Genomic DNA, 25,349 nt, shown 5'->3' with positions numbered 1-25,349 from the left:
CTTTCAGAGGACCCATCGCGGCATTTACCTGGAGCGATTGGAAATCACGGGAAAGCTAAATCAGGTTGCAGTAACTCCGTGACGAAACGTTGTACCTCCAAAGTCCTCTCAATCAGAATTATCTGAACTTGTGTAACTGATAATTCCCCACACAATGACGTTAGGAGTAACACCGCTGTGTCTCTACAGAACACTGGAAGAAAGTGACTTTTCTCCAGGTCGCCGGCATTCTCGCCGATGATAGTCATCCGGGGTACTGTAGAACAGCCCTTCATCTCTTAACACAATGCGACGCTATTCAGCAGCAGTCCATACTTTCCGGTCACGGTACCATTGCAAAAGCAGACCTTTTTGTTACGGTGTTATCGGCAGCATACGCATGGGGCGGTAATTCCGTTGTCCTGTTGCAGTTGAAAAAAAATGTTCAAATGTGTGTGAAATCTTATGGGACTTAACTGCTAAGGTCATCAGTCCCTAAGCTTACACACTACTTAACCTAAATTATCCTAAGGACAAACACACACACTCATGTCCGAGGGAGGACTCGAACCTCCGCCGGGACCAGCTGCACAGTCCCTGACTGCAGCGCCCTGTTGCAGTTAATCTCTGGCCAATGGTGCCGGCTGACAGTATTGCATGGAATCCATTACTTGCACTCTGTCAGGTGCAAATGTGTACGGGTTACAACGTGCTTGGTGCACTATACTGCCATCCTCTTCTGTAGTGGTCAGATACGAACGATCGAAACCGTGACGGCCAGTATGCCTGCCCCAACGTTCCGACGCAGTCTAACCCCCCCCTCCCCCACCACCACTTCTAGTCGACCTACTGGATTGAAATATAACTGACCGTGATCGCATATGCCTAATGAAACTTTATAGGGAGTAAGGCTATCGTTACCGAAGGAAAACAACACCGGTTAGTTGGAGGAAAGTGTACAACAGACACTTCTGAAGGAAGAATCTAGTCTAAACCTAATCTAAATACTGATGATAATTTTGAAATGGTTGGAATATACTGCAATCACTCACGAACCACACAGGGTGAAAAAGTACCACGTAATATTTACAACAAAAATTACTGATAATACAAAGAGAAAAGGGGATAGTTAATTGTCGCCAGGCCACTTGGGCAATGAGTCTGCAGACTTAAGAAAGGTAATGGCAAAGAAATTTATGCAAATAATCACTGGCGTGGCAACAGAAGGTTATCACGCTTTTCCACAGCACAACAGTTCACGAGAAAATAAACGAACCAGAAAGCAATGAGTTTGAAGTTACTTGTTCTGAAATACTAAATTTTGAAAGTAAAGTTAAATGGAGTTACTGGTTAAATAAATGTAACTACAACTTTGTTATGTAAAAAAAATTACTTTCAGTAACCTCAGCAAGGCAGAATTTAGAAAATGACAAGCAGTTTACTTCTGATTGTTGAAACATTGGACTGAATTTACTTTGTGCAAACAGGCAGTTGATTTTAATTTTAATGTAACAAAATACATACCAAGCCATCAGAAGTCACTCGCTAAGCTAAACACAGAATAAATGAAATTGCGCATTCTCAATTTGTGCTGAATCTTTAGTTATTAGTTTTGTCCGTAAAATTTTACGTCACTTTAAGTGAATGAAATTAATACAAAGATTTTCAAATTATTTAGGCCTCTGTTACGCAATACAAGAACGAACAGTTACTGAGGCAGAAAATTTAGACTGATACTGGTCATTAGCAAACACACAAAACTGGCAGTAAATAGTTACCCAATTTGTATATTCTTACGACACTCGGTGATTGCATGGAAAGGAAAGGGGCCCGGCCTGGTAATAATGTTTGAGGACAATTACAACACCTGTGCCGTACAAGTTATAACTATTGCTGGTTATTATTAAAGTTAGTCATACTTTGTGAAAGAAATATCACTGGATAATGCCCACGTAAGTTTATAATTTTTCACTTTACAGTCTAACGATGTTGTAGCTGTGTGGACGACGAACAATGTAACCGTCAACAATGCTGAGCTGCCGATGGTGCTGCTACTGCTGGCTGAGAAACCCGAGTCGTCTCCAGAGCCACGGATACTCATGGTCCAGGTAATATACAGGACCGAGCGAGGTGGCGCAGTGGCTAGCACACTGGACTCGCGTTCGGGAGGACGACGGTTCAATCCCGCGTCCGGCCATTCTGATTTAGGTTTTCTATGATTTCCCTAAATCGCTCCAGGCAAATGCCGGGATGGTTCCTTTGAAAGGGCACTGCCTGCTTCCTGCCCCGTCCATCCCTAACCCGATGAGACCGATGACCTCCCTGTCTGGTCTCCTCCCCCCAAAAACAACAAAAACAACAACTAATATCTAAAATGGCAGCTTCCTCCGTCTGTCCACTCCTTCCGTGCTCTCAATACTCGCCGGTTAACGAATCAGGGGCGTCTACACTGGCGCGAGCATAGCTGCACACCGCGTCTGCCAGAGAGCCCCAACAAATACTTCCGCACTCTTTTATAAATCAAGCTGCTCTGCCTCCTCTCTGCTCGGAACGCGACAAAGACTCTCCATACGCAAAGATAAACAACGGCACAGCTACTGCCATTTCGGCATTACTATCGATACATTTAAATTAAGTTCTCTTGGCTATTATCCAGCAACCTACTATATTTTCATTATAATTACAATCAATTATATACAGTCAGAATTAAATACACTATTACATCGATTACGTACTAAATATAATTTCCGTAATAAAGCTTACAGATTCAGAATCACAAGTACGGTACAAGTTATCAACGGATATTGTGGTGGTTCTTTATGTATTGGTATTTATATGTTATGAAAAGCCGGCCGAAGTGGCCGTGCGGTTAAAGGCGCTGCAGTCTGGAACCGCAAGACCGCTACGGTCGCAGGTTCGAATCCTGCCTCGGGCATGGATGTTTGTGTTGTCCTTAGGTTAGTTAGGTTTAACTAGTTCTAAGTTCTAGGGGACTAATGACCTCAGCAGTTGAGTCCCATAGTGCTCAGAGCCATTTGTTATGAAAAGTTGGTGTTAGCAACGGACTTAGCTCCACATGTTGTCAGTGCACCTGAGCTTGTATGTGTGATAGATTATTAGAACGATGGTAACATTTACAGTTCAGTACTTATTTGTCAACATATTACGATGTAATAAGTGTCGTACTCATCGGATCTTGTGGGACTCTCACAGTCAAAAGGCTGCATTTTGACGACGACATGTACTCATATCAGATAGTTTTATATTCTGACGGAATGTAACATTTGCAGTGTTACTTGAAAATGGCCATAAGGCTGAAATTGTAATCGTGATAATAAATATTTTATACAGTCAACGGCGACTATAATGTCTTTTAAGGAATTTAATAAAGTCTTCGGGTCCAGACTGTATACTAGTTAGTTTCCTTTCAGAGTGTGCAGAGAACAGCTGCCAACATGAGTAACGTAGATGTAAATACCCTCTGAGTAGTGAAGCAACTTAAATCACTTAATAAATGCAAGTCTTGAAATGATAATTAAATAGACACCCTAGATGAGATGGATAGAGCGTCTGCCATGTAAGCAGGAGATCCCGGGTTCGAGTCCCGGTCGGGGCACACATTTTCAACATGTCCCCAATGAAATACATCAACGCCTGTTTGCAGCTAGGGTGTCCATTTAATTATCATTTCATTTCTAGCAAAGCTGAATGGTCATCCACGGTAACTGTTCTTTCGGGAACAGATACTACCGTCATATATAAATGCAAGTCTTCTGGTCCAGACTGTATACCAATTAGGTTCCTTTCGGAGTATGCTGACGCATTAGCTCCATACTTAACAATCATATACAACCGTTCGCTCGACGAAAGATCCGTACCCAAAGACTGGAAAGTTTCACAGGTCACACCAATATCAAGAAAGGTAGTAGGAGTAATCCACTAAATTACAGGCCCATATCGTTAACGTCGATATGCATCAGGATTTTAGAACATACATTGTGTTCGAACATTATGAATTACCTCGAAGAAAACGGTCTATTGACACACAGTTAGCATGGGTTTAGAAAACATCGTTCCTGTGAAACACAACTAGCTCTTTATTCACATGAAGTGTTGAGTGCTATTGACAAGGGATTTCAGATCGATTCGGTATTTCTGCTTTTCCAGAAGGCTTTTGACACTGTACCACACAAGCCGCTCATAGTGAAATTGCGTGCTTATGGAATATCGTATCAGTTATGTGACTGGATCTGTGATTTCCTGTCAGAGAGGTCACAGTTCGTTGTAATTGACGGAAAGTCATCGAGTAAAATAGAAGTGATTTATGGCGTTCCCCAAGGTAGTGTTATAGCCCCTTTGCTGTTCCTTATCTATGTAAACGATTTGAGAGACAATCTGAGCATCCGTCTTCGGTTGTTTACAGATGACGCTGTCGTTTATCGACTAATAAAGTCATCAGAAGATAAAAAAAACTGCAAAACTATTTATAAGAAATATCGGAATGGTGCGAAAAGTGGCAGTTGACCTTAAATAACGAAACGAGTGAGGTCATCCACATGAGTGCTAAAAGGAACGCGTTAAACTTCGGTTACACGACAAATCAGTCTAATGTAAAAGCCGTAAATTCAAATAATACCTAGGTATTACAATTACGAACAATGTAAATTGGGAGGAACACACAGAAAATGTTGCGGGGAAGGCTAACCAAAGACCTGCTAAGGAGACTGCCCACACTACGCTTGTCCATCCACTTTTAGAATACTGTTGCGCGGTGAGGGATCCTTACCAGGTAGGACTGACTGAGTACATCGAAAAAGTTCTAAGAAAGGTAGCACGTTTTGTATTATCGCGAAATATGGGAGAGAGTGTCATAGAAATGATACAGGATTTGGGATGGACTTCATTAAAAGAAAGGCGTTTTTCGTTGCGACGGAATCTTCTCACGAAATTCCAATCACCAACTTTCTCCTCCGAATGCGAAAATATTTTGTTGAAACCGACTTACATAGGGAGGAACGATAACCGAGATAAAGTAAGGGAAATCAGAGCTCGTACGGAAAGATGTAGATGTTCATTCTACCCGCGCGCTATACGAGATTGGAATAATAGAGAATTGTGAAGGTGGTTTGATGAACCCTCTGCCAGGCAATTAAATCTGATTTGCGGAGTATCCATGTAGATGTAGATAGCTCCACACACAGCAATCATATACAACCGCTCGCTCGACAAAAGATCCGTATCTAAAGGCTGGAAAGTTTCAAAGATCGCATCAATACCCAAGAAAGGAAATACGAGTATGTGCTGAATTACAGGCCAATATCACTGACACCGATTTGCATTAGGATTTTGGAACATGTACTATGTCCGAACATTATGAATTACCTCGAATAAAACGATCTGTTGACGAATAGTCGGCAAGGATTCAAAAAATATCGTTCTTGGGAAACACAACTAGCTTCTTAGTCACACAAAGTAATGAGTGCTGTCGACAGGGGATCTGAAATTGATTCCATTTTTCTAGATTTCCAGCAGGCTTTTGGCATCGTCCGTCACAAGCGACTTCTAATCAGAATGCGTGCCTGTGGAGAATCACTCCAGTTGTGCAACTGGATCCTTGATTTCCTCTCAGAAAGGTCATCGTACGTAATAATCGACGGAAAGCCCTAGCATAAAACAGAAGTGATACCCACCGTTCCCCAAGAAAGTGTTATAGGCCCTCTGCTGTACCTAAAGTGTCGAAGCTGAGCGACTGTAGGAGGATACAAGATGACTTAAACAAAATTTCTAGTTGGTGTTATAAATGGCAGATAGGTCTACATCTAGAAAAATGTAAGTTAATGTGGATGAGTATGAAAAACAAACCCTTAATGTTTGGGTACAGCATAAGTAGTGTCCTGCTGGACACAGTCCCACCGTTTAAATATCTGGGCAGAACGTTGCCAAGCGATATGAAGTGGAACGATAATGTGCGGATTGTGGTGCCGGCATGAGCGGCTGTGCGGTTCTAGGCGCTACAGTCTGGAACCGCGCGACCGCTACGATCGCAGGTTCGAATCCTGCCTCGGGCATGGATGTGTGTGATGTCCTTTTTTTTAGGATTGTGGTAGGAAAGGCGAATGGTCGACTTCGGTTCATTGGGAGAATTCTAGGAAAGTGTGGTTCACCTGTAAAGCAGATGGCATATAAGGCGCTAGTGCGACCTATTCTTGAGTACTGCTCGTGTATTTGGGATCCGTACCTGGTAGCATTAGAGGAAGGCATCAAAGCAATTCAGATGCGGGCTGGTAGATTTCTTACCGGTAGGTTCGAATAACAACAATCAAGTGTTATGGAGATACTTCGGGAACTCAAGTGGGAATTCCTGAAGGGAAGGCGACATTCTTTTCGAGGAACATTACTGAGCATATTTAGAGAACTAGTATTTGAAGCTGACTGCAGAACGATCCTTTGCCTCCAACATACATTGCGCATAAGGACCACGAAGATAAGATACGAGAAATTAGAGCTCATATGGAGGCACATTGACAGTCGTTTTTCCCTCGGTCTGTTTACGAGTGGAACAGAAAAGGAAATCAGCGGTAGTCGTACGGGGTACACTCCGCCACAAGCCGCAAAGTGGATTGCGGAATATTGATGTAGATGTATATGGAACAATCTGAGCAGGACTCTTAGATTGTTTGCAAATGATGCTGTCGTTTACCCTCTAATAAAGTCATCAGAAGATCAAACCCAATTGCAAAGTGATTTGTGTCACAAGATAAATCACACAAATATAAAGGATGTCAACCCAGCTAAATCCTTAGGGTCAATCAGTAAAAAAAAAGTCAAGATTGCTTTTCGGTTTCGGCACTAAACAAAAAGTAAATAATTCCTATTCAGAACTGAAAGATGTGGCTTATCCACAGTATCCTTTATTTTTATTTTTCATTCTTTTTATTAGGTGTGACAAGTTGGCTGCCTGGCTCTGCCGGCCTCCTCCTTACCACTCAGCCCCTCTCGCTGCCGGCCGAAGTGGCCGTGCGGTTAAAGGCGCTGCAGTCTGGAACCGCAAGACCGCTACGGTCATAGGTTAGAATCCTGCCTCGGGCATGGATGTTTGTGATGTCCTTAGGTTAGTTAGGTTTAACTAGTTCTAAGTTCTAGGGGACTAATGACCTCAGAAGTTGAGTCCCATAGTGCTCAGAGCCATTTGAACCTCTCGCTGCTAGGCCGAAGCGCGTCCGGAGCACTCACGGAGCGCTGTTTGGCCGCGCCTACCGTAGAACGGTTGAGTTACGTCCTTTTTACTAATCTTCTATCAGATACTTGTATCGCTATACAGAATGAGATTTCTTCGGAAATAGTAACGATAATCAATGTGATACACTCGTAGTTAGGTGTAAGTGATGTATAGAAGGACGAAATGGGCATTTATCTATCTCCTCTTCTTTCCTTTCTCTGTTCATATCCGCCTTCCCCCTCGCTCTATGTCCTCCTCTTCCCCTCCCCCACCTCTTTGTTCTTCTCCTCCTTCCCTGCTCTCTCTCTCTGCATTATCACCCCCAGCCTGATAGGAGATTGCTGTTTCTGACACCATTTCTTTCCACATAGTAACTAATATGTGACTCACGTTTGGTTGAAATAGATCCAAGGAATTCGGAGAAGCTTTTTATCCGTGGCTTGCCTGCGAACAATGCACACTTCGCATATATTCAACGTATTTCACGCATATCTGTACACATATTTCACCTGCATCTCTAGCAAAACTCGCCTTGCAATTTCGTTTTCACGCAGCTCAATGTACATGACGCCATATCCCCAGAACTATGCGTCGTACAATGATATAAGTTTGCAAGTACATCCAGTGGTATATGTGGATACCGTCCCCGAAATGTATTACGAACAGAATCAGTAGTAAAGAAGTAGTAAATTAAAACGTGAAGAACGATGCGGCAGATCTTCAAGCGTCTCCCTGTTTATGATGTCATATGTCCTCAACTATGTGTCGTACAATGATATACGTTTGCAAGATATATTCAATGGTATACTGACGGAAAAATATGTTGCAAACAGGGATAATAGAAAAAAATGATAAATTAAAACATTATGCCCAAGGGAGTTGTTTTGCCTCATGAACAGCGAAGATGTACTAAACTATAAACTTTTCCCTTTTATCATTTTGAATGTGTGTATGTAGGGGGGGGGGGGGAAGCGGGGTCTGGGGGGGGGGGGGGGGGGACAATGAGGAAAAGGTCTCATAAAGGTTTGAAATTATCTGTAAAGTTGGTTGCAAGCCACTAAGTGACTCATTCTCAAATACTGGATGAATACAGTCTGGCTATTTGCGCGTCGTGAGCTATGCTCCTTTTTTACTCCCACCGTCACCCCCATTAATACGTAGGTGGTTCTTACTTTCACGGTGGTTCTTTTGCAGACAGTAAATGAAATGTGTGCCGAGTTTGACTGAAACTGGTCCAGTGGTTTAGGTGGAGACATGGAACATAAATATACACTTTTCTATATACATTTTTGTAATAAGTATGGATATGGGTTACCTCGGGGAAGCCATACCGTCCTGGGCCTGACTTGAATAATGTACAGTGTATTTGCAATATGCGCATGAATGTATCGATAAACAAATGTTTATTCCATCACGGTTCCTTACTGTGCCTGGCATATAGGCCTACATAACCACCATGACAATGACAAATTATTATTACTAATATTACTATTACTGTTCATTTGCAAAGAAACATGATTCGTTGTAATGATACAATTGTTGGTGCTAGGTTAAAAAAATGACATGTTTGGAACGTAGTATGGACAGACTTCTAGCCAGCCGACTTTGCATGTTTTTTAGCTGGTGCTGTCGTTTAATATTCAACAGGCTCGATTTCTAGGAAATGCTTGAGAAGCGCATTGTACTGCAGCAAATTTTGTTACATCTAAATATATTCTACAATAGTGCGACAGATGATCCAAGTCACTGTTACGTGTGGTGTATGATTTCCACGTAAGTGATGAATGGTTGAAAACTTACAATCTTCGGCAGATGTATTGTCTTCGTGAGATACATCTACTGATGAGCTATAGCCCGCATCTCGTGGTCGTGCGGTAGCGTTCTCGCTTCCCACGCCCGGGTTCCCGGGTTCGATTCCCGGCGGGGTCAGGGATTTTCTCTGCCTCGTGATGGCTGGGTGTTGTGTGATGTCCTTAGGTTAGTTAGGTTTAAGTAGTTCTAAGTTCTAGGGGACTGATGACCATAGCTGTTAAGTCCCATAGTGCTCAGAGCCATTTGAACCATTTTTGAATTTGATGAGCTATAAATGGGTATTTGACTTAAATAAATAATCAGTTTTAAAACTTACTGGTCGTTTACTGGCCGAAGGTGACACTGTTCAACTCATTCGTAAATTACCTGTGAAAACCTGGCTAATGACGAATTTTCACAATGACCGTTGTAAATGTCCGCCTCCGTAGATCAGGAGTCAGAGTGTGCTGTTATCTACTAACGACTTATTAACTTGTACTTCGCTAAGCTTGTACTTCGTTAGAAGAAAGCGAGATCACTCCAATACAGGATCTGGAACCGTGTGACCGCTACGGACGCAGGTTCGAATCCTGCCTCGGGCATGGATGTGTGTGATGTCCTTAGGTTAGTTAGGTTTAAGTAGTTCTAAGTTCTAGGGGACTGATGACCACAGATGTTGCTCAGAGCCATTTGAACCATTTGAACCAATACAGGAAATCAGAGACACAATAGAGAGAGCAGGTGAAAGGGCTAGTGTTTAGGTTACCGAAGTTAAACGCAATAGAGCCCTGCAAACTGCAGAGGCTCTGGGCAGCTGTTCCAGGGTAGAAGCTTTCACTTCGGAGAATTAACTGGTAACTATATACAACGCCTAAACGCTGACGTAAAGTGTCGTGGTAGAAGATGGTCAGAAACAGGCACATGTTAGCATAAGCAGCAAGTTTGATACTTGTTCCTAACAACAGCAACTTCACTGGGTTTAGGACTCAGGGCGGGGCCGTGTGACGAAAAACAAAGTTGTTGCTAGGAGTGGCGTTTAGCTTTCAGCGGAACGCTGTTGCTACCAAACTTGGAGTTTGTTAATGTAAAACCCGGGAACATCGTTATCTACAGCGTAGGTGAAAGGGAGGGATCTGAAGGTGGTAGGCCAGAGGCATCCTGGAGGTTGTAATAAAACTGATTATGGTGATATAAACGTACTAACCGAATTTGGATCATATGAAGTGAACGATGCCACACCGATGACATGACAAGCAATAATCCACTATTAGATAGCTAAGTGAAAATGTTTAAATGTAACGTTTATAAATATTAAATGTAATAACAACGATGATTAGGGCCTTCTCAAAATAGATGGATAATTAATTTATTTAATTTATGAAATGTATGTTTCAGGAATTTTTGCATAAATAGATCGATATATGTTAGTAATTTCTTTGCTGAATGTTATTAGAGGTAATTCTTTGTTGTTTGTACGAGTTTGAGCTGCGAAGATAGAGAACGAGTTATGTGTGTTTAACTGATTTGTATTGTGAAGTGAAACGACTGAAAATATATGTGTAATTCTGCAGAAAGTCCACCAGAATTCATATTATTATTGAAACATCTACCCGATCATCCAGGAGACGATTATAGAAAGGTAAACAACAGAAGAGAAATGCATAACGAGTCATCAGCACGCAACAAAGAAGAGTATTTTTACTATCAACAAGACTGGTTAATTAAATTCGGCCGGCCGGTGTGGCCGCGCGGTTTTAGGCGCTTCAGTCTGGAACCGCGTGACCGCTACGGTCGCAGGTTCGAATCCTGCCTCGGGCATGGATGTGTGTGGTGTCCTTAGGTTAGTTAGGTTTAATTAGTTCTAAGTTCTAGGCGACTGATGACCTCAGAAGTTAAGTCGCATAATGCTCAGAGCCATTTGAACCATTTGAATTAAATTCGACGGTCCCTTTCATTCGGTGCAGTGTGTCACTATCTCAGTTTGGCAAGTGCTACGAAAATGTAATCAGCCGGCCAATTTCCTAACTTACTCTAAACATTAATAAACCAACTTTGGGCAACAAGAGAGTGGGGACGGTCAAAAAGTGCAAAGCCGCACATCATATTGGCCGATGCCCGTAAAGTGCTGGTGGATTGATGGGCCAACTGTAGAAAGAAGGAAATAGTGCTCCGCCACAATCCTTTAAAAAACCAGGCTTTTGTATACAAAGGAATTCTCAGTCAGATCGTTGAGACAGCAACTCCGTGTCCCTCGTCTCCAGACCCCGAGAAGTCTTTTCTTCTCGCTTCGAGTGCTGTTCTCAATGTTTGGGCTTTATAATTCTACAAATGACTGATACTTTTGTTAGGCCTCACCACGGGGACTCAGACACTGACCACATTGCGCAACCAGCTGCATGACTTGCTTTTTCTAATGTTTAGAATTATCCTTCAGTGTAGTAGTTAGTCTGAATGCAAATAGTGTTATTCAGCCCCCTGAGTTCTTTGAGCTCCTGCTGCGATTATCCTATCGAGTCCCAGAATCGGCACCGCTCGTAGGTTCCCTGTGACAGTGTTTGGCGCTGATCCAAGTAGTCAACCTCCCATCACTGTCTTTCTGCATTTGCTGCTAAACGCTCGGGAAATGCAGACTGATATGTGAACCACTTTTTTTTCTCTCCCCTATGCTAGGAAACGACAGTGTGACTGCCATGCTAAGAGCGTAGTTTCGGTTCCCAGTACTGCTAGAGGCTTTACCCTGTTCTGAGTCCTGGAAGGGGATGCACTTTTGGCAGAGGTTGACACAGCTGTCAGTCAGTAGCGTGCAGAGCTTGATCGTGAAGCTAATTTAGTTCCTGATAAATAATGGTACGGAAAGCCTCAACAAAATCGGATTTTATAAGCAAAAGGTTTTCTCAAAATTGACAGAAAAACATTAAGACATACTACACTCCTGGAAATTGAAATAAGAACACCGCGAATTCATTGTCCCAGGAAGGGGAAACTTTATTGACACATTCCTGGGGTCAGATACATCACATGATAACACTGACAGAACCACAGGCACATAGACACAGGCAACAGAGCATGCACAATGTCGGCACTAGTACAGTGTATATCCATCTTTCGCAGCAATGCAGGCTGCTATTCTCCCATGGAGACGATCGTAGAGATGCTGGATGTAGTCCTGTGGAACAGCTTGCCATGCCATTTTCACCTGGCGCCTCAGTTGGACCAGCGTTCGTGCTGGACGTGCAGACCGCGTGAGACGACGCTTCATCCAGTCCCAAACATGCTCAATGGGGGACAGATCCGGAGATCTTGCTGGCCAGGGTAGTTGACTTACACCTTCTAGAGCACGTTGGGTGGCACGGGATACATGCGGACGTGCATTGTCCTGTTGGAACAGCAAGTTCCCTTGCCGGTCTAGGAATGGTAGAACGATGGGTTCGATGACGGTTTGGATGTACCGTGCACTATTCAGTGTCCCCTCGACGATCACCAGTGGTGTACGGCCAGTGTAGGAGATCGCTCCCCACACCACGATGCCGGGTGTTGGCCCTGTGTGCGTCGGTCGTATGCAGTCCTGATTGTGGAGCTCACCTGCACGGCGCCAAACACGCATACGACCATCATTGGCACCAAGGCAGAAGCGACTCTCATCGCTGAAGACGACACGTCTCCATTCGTCCCTCCATTCACGCCTGTCGCGACACCACTGGAGGCGGGCTGCACGATGTTGGGGCGTGAGCGGAAGACGGCCTAACGGTGTGCGGGACCGTAGCCCAGCTTCATGGAGACGGTTGCGAATGGTCCTCGCCGATACCCCAGGAGCAACAGTGTCCCTAATTTGCTGGGAAGTGGCGGTGCGGTCCCCTACGGCACTGCGTAGGATCCTACGGTCTTGGCGTGCATCCGTGCGTCGCTGCGGTCCGGTCCCAGGTCGACGGGCACGTGCACCTTCCGCCGACCACTGGCGACAACATCGATGTACTGTGGAGACCTCACGCCCCACGTGTTGAGCAATTCGGCGGTACGTCCACCCGGCCTCCCGCATGCCCACTATACGCCCTCGCTCAAAGTCCGTCAACTGCACATACGGTTCACGTCCACGCTGTCGCGGCATGCTACCAGTGTTAAAGACTGCGATGGAGCTCCGTATGCCACGGCAAACTGGCTGACACTGACGGCGGCGGTGCACAAATGCTGCGCAGCTAGCGCCATTCGACGGCCAACACCGCGGTTCCTGGTGTGTCTGCTGTGCCGTGCGTGTGATCATTGCTTGTACAGCCCTCTCGCAGTGTCCGGAGCAAGTATGGTGGGTCTGGCACACCGGTGTCAATGTGTTCTTTTTTCCATTTCCAGGAGTGTATATCGCGCAAAAGTTACAAGTCTCTTTTTCTCACTCGTCAACCTCCGTAGCTGAGTGATACCGACTCTTGCTCGTCGTGTTTGATAAGGGACTGGCCATCCTCTGTAATTAAAAAAAAATAATAATAATAAAATAAAATAAAAAATAAAATAAATAAGAACTATGTGAAGTTCTCATCTATGGTATTCGAAAGATGTCATCCGCACTGCCTATAAAAAGACGAAGAAACAAAAGAGAAAAAAGTGGGAAGCTGAGAATGAAATAAAATGTGTGGCCAAGGCCTCCCGACGGGTAGACCCGATCGCCTGGTGCAAGTCTTTTGAGGTGACGCCACCTCGGCGACTTGCGCGTCGATGTGGATGAAATGATGATGATGAAGACGATACAAACACCCAGTACCTGAGCGGAGAAAATCTCCAACCCAGCCGGGAATCTTAGTGCAGCTGTCCTCGACACTGGAGTTAACATGGCTCCACATCCCTGTCTGTGCATTTCAAACAAAAAAATGGTTCAAATGGCTCTGAGCACTATGGGACTTAACTTCTGAGGTCATCAGTCCCCTAGAACTGAGAACTACTCAAACCTAACTAACCTAAGGACATCACACACATCCATGCCCGAGGCAGGATTCGAACCTGCGACCGTAGGGGTCACGCGGTTCCAGACTGAAGTGCCTAGAACCGCACGGCCACACCGGCCGGCGTACATTTCAAACCTAACTGACTCTCTACCTACTCTTTTTACATCGGCCCTTGCTGCAAAATGCGTTTATTCAGGGTTCTGACAGATGGTCACAATAATGTGACTTGACAGCGTATAAAGGATAAGATGGGGAATAGGTTACAACCGTACCTCACTCCACTCTCAACGGACGTGACTTTGCTGTAGGATCCTGCACCTCGGAGTGAACAGTACACGAGGGCTGGATAAAAAATAGTGGCAATACTCCCGTTAGATGAACAATATGCGTCTCTGTTACAGACTCAGTTTCACGTTCTGCTTACCGACAAATAAATAAGACCGATTTAGAGTCGCAATGAGGCCGCAGCAGTGATGACGCTAGGGCCCCAATTCAGAAATATGTCCTTAATTTTTAAGCGTTTAATTTACCTCCGAATAACATGTGCACGTAACGCATTATCAGGTGCCACGCAAATTGCTTTTTAACTATTATCGGTGCAACATAACCAACATTACTCAAGAAACTAAAACAAAAACATCACAGACAATTCTTATTAGATCCTGAGGGTGTTTTAGAACAGGATAATTCTCGCCCACATACCGCTTTTCAGCAACATACTCTGCAGAGTGTCGCCATGTTGCCTTTGACTGCTCGATCAAGAAGCCTGTCTCCAGTCGACCACATTGGGACATCATCGGACGACAACTCATCCACAAGCAGCATTAACCACCCCTCTATTTGTCGATCGTGTGCAACATGTATAGAACTCCATTCTACAAGCCGACATCCGGCACCTGTATGACACAATGCATGCACTTTTACATGCATACATTCAACATTCTGGCAGTTACACCGATTATTAACGAACCAGCATTTCACAAATGGAATGAATTTTCTTACGCTTACATTAACCTCTGATCTTGCAAAATTGGTTCAAATTGCTCTGAGCACTATGGGACTTAACATCTAAGGTCATCAGTCCCCTTGAACTTTTTTAGAACTACTTAAACCTAACTAACCTAAGGACATCACACACATCCATGCCCGAGGCAGGATTCGGACCTGCGACCCTAGCAGTCGCGCGGTTCCGGACTGAAGCGCCTAGAACCGCTCGGCCACCGCGGCCGGCTCTTGCAAAATTAAGCAAACAGACAAATGCATTCTCGAAATTCGATTACTTTCGTTAATCATTTCTTGAGGTTGGGATTTTTTGCGTCAGTGTATGTAGAAATGAATTAAAACCTAACACTTGTACTACAAAGGCACAAGTTAAAATAACATAAAACAGGATCACATAGTTAGAACTAAGTGAATCAAAATTTTCACTAACCTTAGCTGTCAGACTTCGGAAGTATTCTGATTATCCGACAGTTTCAGTGAGTGGGCTATGTCGTATGTTGCGACGGTGTATCTACAATGTTTGTCATTAAAAGAGGAACTTCGGAAAAGATTGCAAGTAACGAAATTTTACTTAGTGCATGTATGTCGTGTGTTAGTCAGTCCTCCAGTCGAACACTCTCCGTATCGTTGTAGGTCAGAGCAGCGCGGGTAATATGTGGTCTTGCGTTATGTTATTCAAAGATTATGTCACAGATACCTTGCAGGTAGGACACCTCCGCTGGCCTTTAACGTCAGAACTGTATCGGCTAGTGACTCAATTACCGGCTATGCGATCATAGCTGATGATATTGTGTATCCTGTGGCACTACATACTATCACACGAGATGCTGGGCCCGCATGACGACAAAAAAAGCAATCTTCAACGTTCGATCTCCTTGGAGACACCACACAGGTTTACGTCCATAGTGATACTGTACGCGAAACTGGGAACGTCTAAAACGACGACATAGCGTCACTCTTGTCTTCGGTGTTGTAGGGCGCGCCGCTTTCTGTGCGCCTCTCTCTGTTGCCGCATCAAGGGAAACCGCAGCAATGTTCACCCTGCTGACAGCCGTGGTGTACTAGATGTCGTCCCACTGTCCGTTTGAATACTTACTTGCTACAAACAAGTCCATTTCCTGATACAACAGACGTGACTTCGCCGCAGGATCCTGTATATCGGAGTGAACAGTACACGAGGGCTAGATAAAAGACAGTGGCAATACTGCCGTTAGATGAATGATTTGCGTCATATGGCATGCGGGCTGTTTGTAGCTGAAATAGTGCAGTGAGCGGCGACGGCTATGTTTGAGTCTGTTGCTGTGTGTACTGTCTGGAAGTTAGGACGGCCTGATCAAGCGCCCTAACAGTAAGCTTAGGAAAAACGAAAAATATGCGTGGATCAGCACTGAAGTGACACGTGGTCGGGGCCCACAACAATGTCTTAGGGACTGCGTGAGACATATCGTTATGCAGCATTGCCATGTCGTAAGGTGGCCAGATGGGTGACAGGTTTTCGGTATGGCAGGGATGTCATTTAAGGTCAGCCCTGCGTCGGCAACATTGAATAAAAAGTTGACAGTTGATGGTTGGAGAGACGACATCACAGTTACGGGGAGACTGCGTAAACCAGTTATTTTGGCCACTGATGCATCGTATATATGGATCGTGATAACCCCTTCACCATCAACTAAGGCCTGAAGACGGTGCATTAAAACGCCGAAACTGGTAGTTATACAGTAAACGAGAACATAGAGACGGCTGTAGATGTTTCATTTTCTTACAACAGTGAACGGCCGTAGTGCCCCAGACCTCCAGCCACAAGGATGGACATACAGAAACTTGAATAAAAAGTTCTCGGGTTTCCAGCAGCGTCAAGTAATTAAAAGTGAACGAGTTTTCGGCCAAGTACTCCTTGGTCATTGTCAAGTGGTATGACTGATTGATAATGACCAAGGAGTACTTGGCCGAAAGCTCGTGTAATTTTAATTACTTGCCGCGACTGAAAATTCGAAAACCGAAAACCTTTTTTTCAAGATCAGCTCCGTTCTTGCAACAGGCTAGAAGGAACCTATGTCAAAGAGCGGGTGCAAAAGCAAACACATTTAACAGGTTCCAAGGCACGCAGTCTCACGCTAGATAGTGGCACGAGGACTGCTTGCGGGTGGTGTCTCTGACCTACGACCGGTACATTGCGTTGAGGCAGCACCGTTGACGATGGTGCCAAGAGCACAGGAACGGGCCAAAGAGGAGCGGGCTCGTGTGCTTTGCTCGGATGAGAGCAGATTCAGTATGAGTAGTGACTCTAGACGTACCCTCATATGACGAGAGGCAGGAACACGTATTACACCCCGGAACATTGTCGAACATGATCATTTTGGAGGTCCAGGCGTTATGGTGCGAGGAGGCATTATGTTGCGTTCTCTAAACCTTTGAACACCGCGCACACTCCGTTCAACGTTATGGCGACGCTGTACTCCTTCCCCATGTGTGTGTGCAGGGGTGCATTCGACTCTGACTTTATTTTTGTGGATAACAATGCGCTATCCCATCGAATAGTGCAGGTGGAGGAGATCCTGGAACGATAGGATATTTGGCGAATCAGCTGACCTACCAGTTCCCCCGTCTTAAATTCCGTCGAGCACATGTTGGATGCGATGGGCAGCGGCATTCCAACACATCCACATGCTCCAGCGACCATCCAGCAATTGTCCACCGCACTGGTGTAGAAATGGAACACCCTACAAAAAGAACTGTTCACCAACATTATTACCGGGATGGCATCACCTTGCAGATCATGCATCGCCGTCCATGGTGGTCAGACACGCTAATTAGCTCCATTACCCGTTTTCTGTAAAGTCCTGGGGACCACAGTGACTTCAGTGTAATTATTCTCTTTGAATGAAAGTGTCGTCTCTATTCGTCTTATTCCGTATTTCTCTCAGTTACCTTTCTTCTATCGGTGTATAGTCCACGTTCCACTCAGCTATGTTACTTGGCACCAACAGTGCGGAAGTTACTTTCGACCGTAACCTCTACACACTAGTGTATGACAAACTCTGCTTACAGCATGATCTAGCTCCTGTGCATTACGCATTGCATTACTGCAGTGTTTGTATTTGACAGCGTCTGCAATGTTCCTTCGGAAGTGCATGCTTGTCCGAAAGTACATTGCATCGAACTTACAGACACTGTCCAATACAAAGCCAAAGCCAAGGCAATCTGATGAGAAAACCAAATAAGTCTCTCCCTGTGCAGGAATCACATAATCGTCCGAGCACTGTGGGAAGCAGACACTGGGAAATATGGAAGTTTGGATCTGTCCGTGAAGTGTGCTCTGGTATCCTAAGCGCTGAAGGGAACAGCTCTTGTAAGGCAGCTAATCCGGATATGATTTGCGGTCCGGCACGAATTTTCATTTGATTTCAGTAAATTTTACAGGGTGAATCCCCTAAAATTTGCACCGCATATATCGCGGGAATGGAAAGTGTTACTGATGTGCTATTTTCACAGAATGGATTGATAGTCAGGGGCTCCTATTGACAGCCAACAAACGGATTGTAATCATACTTAGAAAGATTATTTTCTATGGAAAAATAATTTTCTTAAGTGGAACGATGCCCATTGATATTAATAATTTAAAAGTAGAGTAAATTAGAATGTCAGTGGTGATTGTTGCGGGATTCTAGTGCGAGTCGTTTACGAGATATCGTAAACCACACTTATGTAATAACTTTGGTAACATATACTAAAGAACAACACAAAAATGGTTCAAATGGCTCTGAGCACTATGGGACTTAACACCTGAGGTCATCAGTGCCCTAGAACTCAGAACTACTTAAACCTAACTAACCTAAGGAATCACACACATCCATGCCTGAGGCAGGATTCGAACCTGCGACAGTAGCGGTCGCGTGGTTCCAGACTAAAGCGCCTAGAACCGCTCGGCCACACCGGCCAGCAAGAACAACACAAATGCATATATTAGTCATGGGGATTCTGACCAGTAACGGGACCACTGACTATCACAGGTTGTGTCTAAAATGACTACCGGCAGTGCCAATACACGTTCCATTCTGGTAGGGAACGACTGCTGTTCACGTGTTAGCATCTCAGAGAAGATGTCCGAGCTGCACTAATACGTCGTTGCTTAGTGAGAATTTCATTCTGCAGTGGAGTGTGCGCTGATGTGAAACTTCCTGGCAGATTAAAACTGTGGGCCGGACCGAGACTCGAACTTGGGACCTTTGCCCTTTGCGGGCCAGTGCTCTACCAACTGAGCTACCCAAGCACGACTCACGACCCCTCCTCAAAGCTACAATTCCACCAGTTCCTCGTCTCCTACCTTCAAAACTTCACATAAGCTGTTCTGCGAGTTCGAGTCTCGGTACGGCACACAGTTCTAATCTGCCAGGAAGTTTCACGTCGTTGCATGTCGTCGGGTGTAGTTCATTTGTCCTTGTAGACAGCGACTTTCTGCTTTTCCCACAGGAAAAAGTCTACAGGCACCAAATCCAGGGAGAGGACAGAACAAAGCACAGGTCCTATTCGTCCAATCCAACGGTTTGAAACAATTCGTGAAGACATGCTGTAGTACTTCGTGCACTATGGGTTGGAAAGCCGTCATGTTGGGACTACAGATTCCTACTACTCTGCAGAGGAACGTCGTTTAGCATCCGTTGAAGATGGTCTGTTAGCAGGCTGCGATACTTGTGCGCGTTCAGTGTTCTATCTATGAAAGACGGGCCTGTGAGATGATGGTTCACTATCCCACACAACACGTTTACACTCCAAGGACGCTGACATTCCACCTGAGAAGCCAACTGGGATTGTCAACAGACCTATAGCGCATGTCCCGACGGTTTACCTGGCCGTGACTGGTAAATGTGACTTCATCACTAAACAAGATACATGATTCATCTGGAGTGTCCTGTCTTAACGTCGATGCACAGAAGTTAACGTGATTCTCATAATCGCCCCGTGCAGCTCGTGATGGAGGGAGATGTGATCCGGATGGAACCTATGCCGATGGAGAATGCGCAGGACATTTGCCGACTCATGCCGCTTCCTCGTGCGATTGCGCTGGAGCTAACGTGAGGTTGATAAATCACTGCCGAGATGATTGACGTCTATCGGGATATCTTGCCTCATATACCGTACAAGAACGAACTGTATTCTTCCTACGTTATCCATACATCATGAGCATGTCGGCTTCTTCTTGCATTATTAAATCCCATCGTCCACCAACGACCTAGTGCTTGGACTGTCACACGCTAACTGACTAGCAAGTCCCATTGCACTCAAGGTACATATTGTATGTGCACCCTCTAACCCTAGAAAGTAGCAACTACGCAGGTCGAATGGCGCAAACAAGTGTGAAATCTTTTCAAAAAGCGATAACTCGTAAACGACTGTCACTAAAATCCTGCAACAAACATCAGTGACATTCTAATTTATCCTACTTTTAGTCTGTTAATGGCAATAGGCACTGCTCCATTTAGAAAAGTTTGTTTGCACAAAAACATTTCTGCAATATTTGCGGTGCAGTTTGAAGTGGTTTCTCTTGTATAACTTTGCTGTTAGCGTATTGGCAATTTTCGAATACATTTCATCATTATGTATTAGCTTGTAGGGCGTGCCTTGTACTGTAAAAATACATCAGCCGCTGCACCTGGCAGTGACAGCTGAAGCAAAACCCGTACCGTGTAAAAATGGCCTATCGATGGGGAGGTAGCCGGAAGCAAAGGCCGGCCGCGAGGTCCGTGGCCGGGAGGAGTGGTCCGGCCAAAACAAGGGCGCGATGCGGCTCTGCGCGGTAGCGGGTCACTGGAGCGGCGACTGTCGCTCGCGCATGCGCAGTGCCGTTCCTCGGCAGAAGAGGCGGTGGCGGCGGCGGCTGCGGCCCGGCCGCAGTGTGTGCGCGATGGTCGACTCCGCCGGTTCGCTGCGGCCGCGCCGCTTGCTGCAGCTCCACGTGCCCCGCCGGTGAGTGCGCACGCGGCTACACTCGCCAGCCTTTTGCGAATATCCTCGGCACACCAGTGCATGGCAGAGGCTAATCCTGACTCACCTTTGCCCCTCTTCTACACACCGCGGCCAAAAATGAGACTTCATCCCGCTGTACCCGCTACGATCTCATCTTGTGCTTACGGTCCTTCTGGAACACACAGTGTGTTTGTGTGATGACGAGACAAACCCCCAAGGGTGTTGAACATATACAGATGCATCAGTTTGATGGAATAAGTAATTTTCATATTTTGGATTCTTTCGGCCCTTCTTGGAAGAACAATTTCAATATATTATTTGTTGGAAAACAAATAAACTGCATTTTTGTTCTGCTAGTACTTATTTCGAACCGGTCTTCGACTCACTGGGCCATCGTCAGGAAAGAACTGAATGGAGGAAATGGAAAACGTTCTAAGTGGAATTTTTTCACAAAACGCGTCTTCACTGCTGTTGCGTTCTCGGTACTCCGTTGCATGTCGCTACACTTGATCCGAGTGTCATACCATGCACGGAATGTTTCAAATCATTACTAGCTGCCGCATGATCCTTATGTCACGCAGTGGTACTCAATTTAGCCTGAGACGATTTGAAGACATAACACACCTTTTTTTGGTGAGTGGGCAGAGATTTTTGAGCTGCCACAGGGATTTTGCAATTACAGAGACGGAGAACTGGAGGTAAGGCTTTCCTTTGTTCCACAAGATTTGTACAAAATTGTTGACTCAGCTACCACTATGAACCCATTCCACGCAATGCCACTGCATACAACTGACTTCTTTTATTTTAAAGGCGCTGCCGAAATTTGTAGTCATTGCAGGAGTGTAAGATTTCCAAATGTTGTATGATCGAAGTGTGTCGTACTCTTTTCAAATAGGTAGTACAAATGAAGACTAGAAAAAATGTCAATGTATTCAAAAGAGGAAAGACCATGAGTCATGTACGCCATACCGTACTTCGTCTGAAAGACCAGCCACGTTTATGAAATACGAAACAGAAAGACCTCTTAACGATGTTGCCATTTCTTCCTCAACGGCACAGGGAGTTTTGCAGTAAGCTTTGCACCATCTAAACCCAAGAATGGAATTTTGTATGAAACAGAAGTCAATACTGAGACTTCTTTTCATGGATTTGTTTTTGTTACTCCCTTCTAAAAAATTTGAAAGAAATGAGACATTGTTGTTGTTGGCTACATTTCTAATAGTAAAATATTACTGCTGTATTTCTGTAATTGTATTATCCAACTAAAAGGTGGTGTCTCTGTATTACACATGAAATAAAACTTCTTGCTGGCACTAGGAACCAGTCAGTTCCTCGGTATGGCACCTAGAACATTCTCAATAAATTATTTTCTAATTTGCCTCATTATTTTTACAGTAATGAGATGGGCATGGTGATTCTATTATGTCAGAATACCTTCTCAGTTTCTTTGATACAAACAAGTTATGCACAAGAAGGGATACCGTTCATTGTTTCTTGATTCTCCTGACAAATGTGACATTTGGAACTTTTTCCATTTACTCTTCAACTACCTGTCGTTCACAAGAGACACTAATGTGTGGGAAACTAAACGTTGCAAACAAAGATGCTACCGATACACAGAGGCATCAAGCATGTTATTCTATAATTTAACACTGTAATTTAACATGCCTAATGCATAACGTAAGTGAATAACTTTCGATTTGACATCTCTCACGACACGACCGAAGATTCTGTTGTGTTGACAGTACCTTTGTTTCTAATGTTTGGTTTCCTACATATTACTGGCCCTCTTGAGCGCTAGTCAGCTGTTTCCTAACGGTGGCCCAACAAGCCGGAAACAGGCTCGAAATAAATATTAGTGGGACAAAAACGCAGTTTGTTGTTTTTCAACACTAAATAAATGATTTCCCTACCTGAGGCTGCTTTCGTTTGAAAAATACAATTTATTTCATTTCACTTGCGGTTAGTCACAGTCAGCCCTTTGGGCACTATAAAGTAAGTTCAGACAGTTAAGAAAGAGTCGTGTGACACTGTTGGCTGGGACACGCGGAGGTCTTTTTCAACCGCCTTATCGGAAATGGATTCCTTTTTCAGCGAATAGTGGCCACTCTGTACCTTATGTACGAGAGTGGTGTCTTAAGTGTATTTGCTGAGTGTTCGTGGTAGTAACGGGTGTTTATAGTGAGGTATTACGTTTGTCTTTTTAGATGATGAGAGAAGGGAGAGGAGGATATCCGGTGTCGGCTTAGCCTGCTCCTCCAGAACAGCACCAAGTGAACTACCGGGCTCTTCTTCCTTGTCTGACGGACAGATCACCACCACCAGTATCGCTTGTTCTCACTTCACGAGACATTGCGCAGTGATCTGAAAATAAATCAGGACCTTGGTGGAAACTGGTTGTTAGCAACGTTAATCTAAAACCTCTCCTCCCCTTGTGGCTGAAATACAGACAATGAAAATTTCAACTACCACCGGTATTCGAACTGGCTACCTCCGAGTCGAGCGCCACTGGACAGGCGTAAGCTAGCGACCTCGGCTACGTTGGCGACATCAGGAAAAGAGTGTAACATATACATATGCATTTCCACTTCTGCACATTATCATGTGCTGCATTCTTATTAGGGACGGCATTGCAAGTTGTTTTCTCCACACTGCTTGCTACGTGCAGCATTAAATGCTGTAAGCACATACGTAACTTCTGTGTGATCTCATACGATAAGTCAAAGCGGCAAAATTGGTTAATCTTAAATGAAATGAAATTAAATAAATTCTCCGTTTCAAATTTTAAAAAAATCCTCACGCAGCATCATGGCTCTGAGCACTATGGGACTCAACTGCTGAGGTCATTAGTCCCCTAGAACTTAGAACTAGTTAAACCTAACTAACCTAAGGACATCACAAACATCCTTGCCCGAGGCAGGACTCGAACCTGCGACCGTAGCGGTCTTGCGGTTCGAGACTGCAGCGCCTTTAACTGCACGGCCACTTCGGCCGGCACGCAGCATCATGACTTCGTTCAAGAAATTTAATACTGCTTTGGGCCCAAGAATAAAAGAAGACAACTGATACATCAATTTGAGATTTTCATGTTTGCCATTGGTTTGCTGGAGATGATAAAACTGCATGCAGACGCACATTTTTAAAGTTTGATTACCTGAGCAAGGTGCTATATTCATTGCAGTTCACCAACGTGACGTAACCCTTTTCAGTGCAGACGTTACACAGTCGCACGAATTTAGTTACGACTCGTCGTATCTGGTGGAGTAGTGATGAAGTGTGTGCCTGGAAAACGAAAGGCCTTGCCAACAAACCCCGCTCGTACCAGAGAATATGTCGGTCTACCTTTAACTAAATCTTCTGTTCTCAATTAAGCGAAGATGCGCTACGAACGATTCGTGGTTTCGCGTTAAACTGTAGATGCCCTTTCCCCTGTTGGACTATTGGGGTGGGTTAGGGATACGAAGGTCGCCAAAGTGGCGTCCATTCGAAAGAATTACACGTGTCAGTTGAGCCACACGTAATTCATATGCTCGTTCGAATAACTGCGGAGTCGTTGGAACAATATCGTCGGCAGCGAGAGCCTCTTCTGTCTCGAAAGATCTCTCGCAGATAATACTTTACATTTAAATCCACTAGAAAAACGCAAGTGGGGCCAGATGAGAATAACCTGGCCACGCAGCAGAACTTCACCTTCATATCCACACTTTAAAGAAAATCTGACTCAGGTGTTTGAGAACAAAATGTGCGGAATAAGCTGGTGCTTTATCATGTTGGACTATGTAAGTGCATGGGAATCAAGAAGAATATCTCCGAATCGCAATGTGAGTGCATCTGTCTGTCTGAAGCAAAGAGTACACCGAAAATGTTAAACGTGGAGGAAGCAGAGACAAGGTCACAGACAGGCCTGTTATGCAGTCTTTCACTATTTCCGTCAGCAGGTTCAAGGAAAATCAAAGGAAAAACACCACGACAAATTGCAGATTAAAACTACCAACATACGCATAATGTGCGAAAGAATTCAAATAAGTCTTAAAGGCAGCACAGAAAGTGTTGAAACATGTTTGAGTACAGCAAACCTAATCAAACTGTATTTCGCACAAAGCGGAATTTTCCTCCAATTTTTCTTAGCAAGCACGGAAAATAAGGAAAGCTACAACATCTTTAAGATTATTACACAATGTCCGACCGAAAAGTTCCGAGACTGACTTTATGGCTGGCGTCAGCGCAGTAACTCCGATGGTAGCTTGAACTAACAAGTTTAAACAACAGATGTGAAATCGATCAGCCCACATCACTTGTGAGCAAGCAGTGTTGCTTAGTTCACGTGCGGAAATAGTGTGTCAGCGGTGGTGTGTCACAAATCGCAATGGAGCAACATTTCTAAATCAAGTGTTCAGGACAATCTACATTCTGCAGAACGTTTTGAAGAAGATAAAAGTGTGTCCAAAGTTTGTCCCTCACAC

General features: G+C 44.5%; 1 protein-coding gene across 1 annotated transcript in view; it reads left to right on the top strand.

Moving 5' to 3' along the window:
• Positions 1–20,701: 20,701 nt before the first annotated feature.
• Positions 20,702–25,349, top strand: part of LOC126252307 (heparan sulfate 2-O-sulfotransferase pipe) — a 293,570-nt gene continuing 288,922 nt past the window's right edge. The window contains exon 1 of the mRNA XM_049953189.1: positions 20,702–20,886. Within this exon, the coding sequence (XP_049809146.1) occupies positions 20,702–20,886 (185 nt within the window). The remainder of the gene's footprint in view (positions 20,887–25,349) is intronic.

The sequence above is a fragment of the Schistocerca nitens genome, chromosome 4 (genome assembly GCF_023898315.1).
Source record: "Schistocerca nitens isolate TAMUIC-IGC-003100 chromosome 4, iqSchNite1.1, whole genome shotgun sequence".
NCBI classification, from domain to species: domain Eukaryota; kingdom Metazoa; phylum Arthropoda; class Insecta; order Orthoptera; family Acrididae; genus Schistocerca; species Schistocerca nitens.
This window is presented reverse-complemented; position numbering and strand designations above follow the sequence as displayed.